General features: G+C 37.6%; 1 protein-coding gene across 3 annotated transcripts; it reads left to right on the top strand.

Moving 5' to 3' along the window:
• On the top strand, positions 1-3,178 carry LOC107905456 (mitogen-activated protein kinase homolog NTF3-like). Of its 3 annotated transcripts, none has more exons than XM_016832113.2 (3): positions 1-557; positions 800-1,226; positions 2,092-3,178. In XM_016832113.2, the coding sequence occupies exons 2-3, from the start codon at positions 804-806 to the stop codon at positions 2,785-2,787; spliced, it is 1,119 nt and encodes a 372-aa protein (XP_016687602.2). In that variant the 5' UTR covers positions 1-557; positions 800-803; the 3' UTR covers positions 2,788-3,178.

Genomic DNA, 3,178 nt, shown 5'->3' with positions numbered 1-3,178 from the left:
ACGGGGGTCCCTAACGCTACGTGAAACAGAAAAACAAATATCCAAAAATCCAGACCGTAGTAAATAAATATATAAACCCCAAAAGATAAAATATATTAATTAAATAAGTGTATATTATAAAAATAAAAAAACCTAATAATTTGTTTTGTTTCGTCGTTGTTGTTATGATCGGATGGCGATGAGATAACGAATCTTTCTCTTCTTACTCTTATGAGTAGATCCCATCCAACCTCATCGTTGACACAAAATAATTACATTCCAAAGTTTTTCCTTTTTCTTTCTGAATGTTCGGCACCGTGAAAGTTTCTGTTTCGAGCTTGGCTTGATACTTTACGGCGTCGGGATCATTCAAAATCCAACCTTGACGTTGTTTAAATTAGGGTTTCATCGAAGCGAATGGAGCTTTAGTTTTCCCTTTTGTTTCTGAGAAATTTGAAGTGAATCAGGACGTGGATTAGCCAGCAGTATCAGATGTGAAGCTCCTGTATCGCGGGAAATTTTGAAGCTCAGTTCTTTTGGAATAAATTAGACTCAATAAGAAAATTTACCAAAAACAGGTAAAACTTTAAGATCTCTCTCTGTTTATTTCTTTCCTTTTTTTCTTTTGTAATTCCTTTAATTGTACGATAAAGTGAACCGGCTCCCACTAATTAAGTAGTAATTATTAAAAAAAAGTCAAACCAAAATAGGAACTTGTTTTCTGCTTATTCAGAACTGTTTTGTTTATTCTCGAATTAAGTTAGTTATTCAGTTAATTTTCTTCTCTTTTTTGGGGGGTTAAAAATTTTGGTTAAGGCAGGAAAATGGCAACTCCAGTTGAGCCTCCTAACGGTATTCATTACCAAGGAAAACATTACTATTCGATGTGGCAAACGACGTTCGAAATCGACACCAAATATGTGCCGATCAAGCCTATTGGAAGAGGGGCGTATGGGATCGTTTGCTCTTCTGTGAATCGCGAAACCAATGAAAAAGTTGCCATTAAAAAGATAAACAACGCCTTTGAGAACCGTGTTGATGCTCTCAGAACTTTGCGTGAATTGAAGCTTCTCAGGCATCTTAGACATGGGAATGTGATTGCTTTGAAAGATGTCATGATGCCGACTCATAGGAGAAGCTTCAAGGATGTTTATCTGGTTTACGAACTTATGGATACCGATTTGCATCAAATCATTAAGTCTTCTCAAGTGCTTACCAATGATCACTGTCAGTATTTCCTCTTCCAGGTATCTTACCAATGATCATTATTAGATTTCTTCAATATGCATAATTGCTCTTTCTACGTGGCATTACTTGAATGAAAGTTCTCCAATTTCAAATGCGTGTTGTGGATGCATTAACAGATCGTTTGTTGTTATCTACTTTGAGTTGAAATATAAAAATGCAGCTTAGACAAAGAAGCTAGAAATTAAATGGTCGAATTTGGATCTGAATATTAGCATCCTGGATCTATGTTGTATATGTTTGTGGTTCTACTAGAATATCTTTTGATGATTTATGTTTTACTAGCATGTAACTATTTGTTAAGATATTTTATGTGCTTTCCTTTTCGGCAATTTTCTGTTCACTGAATAGGGGCAGTTTCTGCTTGTTATATTAATTCTTAGCACCATATTGAATTATTGATGGAGAAAAGTGTTTGCTTCAGCTAATTGATCTCCTGTGTTTTAACATGACAAGATAACAGTGAGGACCAGAATTTATGAGTGTTAGTTCATGGTAGGTCTAGGGAGAAACATGTTCTAGGCATATTAATGCACTGGCCTAATTTTTGGAGTATAGTTACTTCATCACTAATGGATCCAGTCCGATTACACCTCAACAAGCTTTTATACGAATTAATATTGACCTATCATTCTTCATAAATTATTTCCTTAGGAATCCTATTCCTAGTAGCTTGCATCTGTGGTCTGTCTGACTGCCACTTTACAAAGTCATTTGGATGTAAAGAGATATCCCGCAAATATAGACATCAACTCTATATAATAATTCAGTTGAGATACATACGTGGGGTTGTGGTTCTGTAGTTCTGCTTTAAAGCTTCTACTGTGACAGGAAATGATCAAATATTCATTGTTCTTCTTTTTGCAGTTGCTCCGAGGCCTGAAATATCTTCACTCGGCAAATATTCTTCACAGAGATCTGAAGCCTGGAAACCTTCTTATCAATGCAAATTGTGACCTTAAAATTTGTGACTTTGGACTGGCACGCACTAGCAATGCCAAGGGTCAATTCATGACAGAGTATGTTGTCACTCGTTGGTACAGGGCCCCTGAGCTTCTCCTCTGCTGTGACAACTATGGAACGTCTATTGATGTTTGGTCTGTTGGATGCATCTTTGCGGAGCTTCTTGGCCGGAAACCCATCTTCCCTGGTACAGAATGTCTCAATCAACTTAAGCTGATCATCAACATCCTTGGCAGCCAGAAGGAGGAGGATCTTGAATTTATAGATAACCCTAAGGCAAGGAAATACATCAAATCACTTCCATATTCCCTTGGAAGCCCCTTTTCCCATCTTTATCCGAATGCCCATCCTTTGGCAATTGATTTGTTGCAAAAGATGCTTGTTTTTGACCCTTCAAAAAGGATTAGTGTAACTGAAGCACTCCAACACCCTTACATGGCACCATTGTATGATCCGAACAGCAACCCTTCAGCCCAGGTGCCACTCGATCTTGACATAGATGAGGATTTAGGGGAAGAGATGATCAGAGAGAAGATGTGGAAGGAAATGCTTCATTACCATCCCGAAGCTGCTACAGCCAATGGCGGGGTGTGCCTCTAATCATTTTCCACTTCATGGTTCAGGAATCAAGCCAAACGATGTTGTCTTACCACTGAAGAGCCTGGTATTGTGTTTTTTTCTTGGTGATATTAGATGCTATATTTATGTCTTCGCAACTCCTGTTATGTTTCTAATAATGTTGGAGAGACATACGAGATATGTTGTTGTATCTAGAGCTTAAGCTTTGTTTAGTGCTGGAGCTCTGTACTGTAGAAGCTCTGTTTCCTTTACAAACCTGTGTATAAGGCTACTGTTGTATGTGTCTTAAGTCGTTTAACTCCGAGAGCTTGTGTTTGTACATGTAAATTACTAAGCTTAGACATCGAGAACTACTATTATGAGCAGTGTAATATTTATGGAAGGAAAACCTGTTTGCTTGTTGGCAGTTGAA

This window comes from Gossypium hirsutum, chromosome D05 (genome assembly GCF_007990345.1).
Source record: "Gossypium hirsutum isolate 1008001.06 chromosome D05, Gossypium_hirsutum_v2.1, whole genome shotgun sequence".
Taxonomy (NCBI): domain Eukaryota; kingdom Viridiplantae; phylum Streptophyta; class Magnoliopsida; order Malvales; family Malvaceae; genus Gossypium; species Gossypium hirsutum.
This window is presented reverse-complemented; position numbering and strand designations above follow the sequence as displayed.

What these genes read in the sequence shown, in the direction of transcription:
- LOC107905456 (XM_016832113.2), top strand. Translation starts at nt 804, where the DNA reads ATGGCAACTCCAGTTGAGCCTCCTAACGGTATTCATTACCAAGGAAAA. An exon ending in GTCAGTATTTCCTCTTCCAG is followed by an intron (nt 1,227 to 2,091) that starts GTATCTTACCAA and finishes TTCTTTTTGCAG; the next exon opens with TTGCTCCGAGGCCTGAAATA.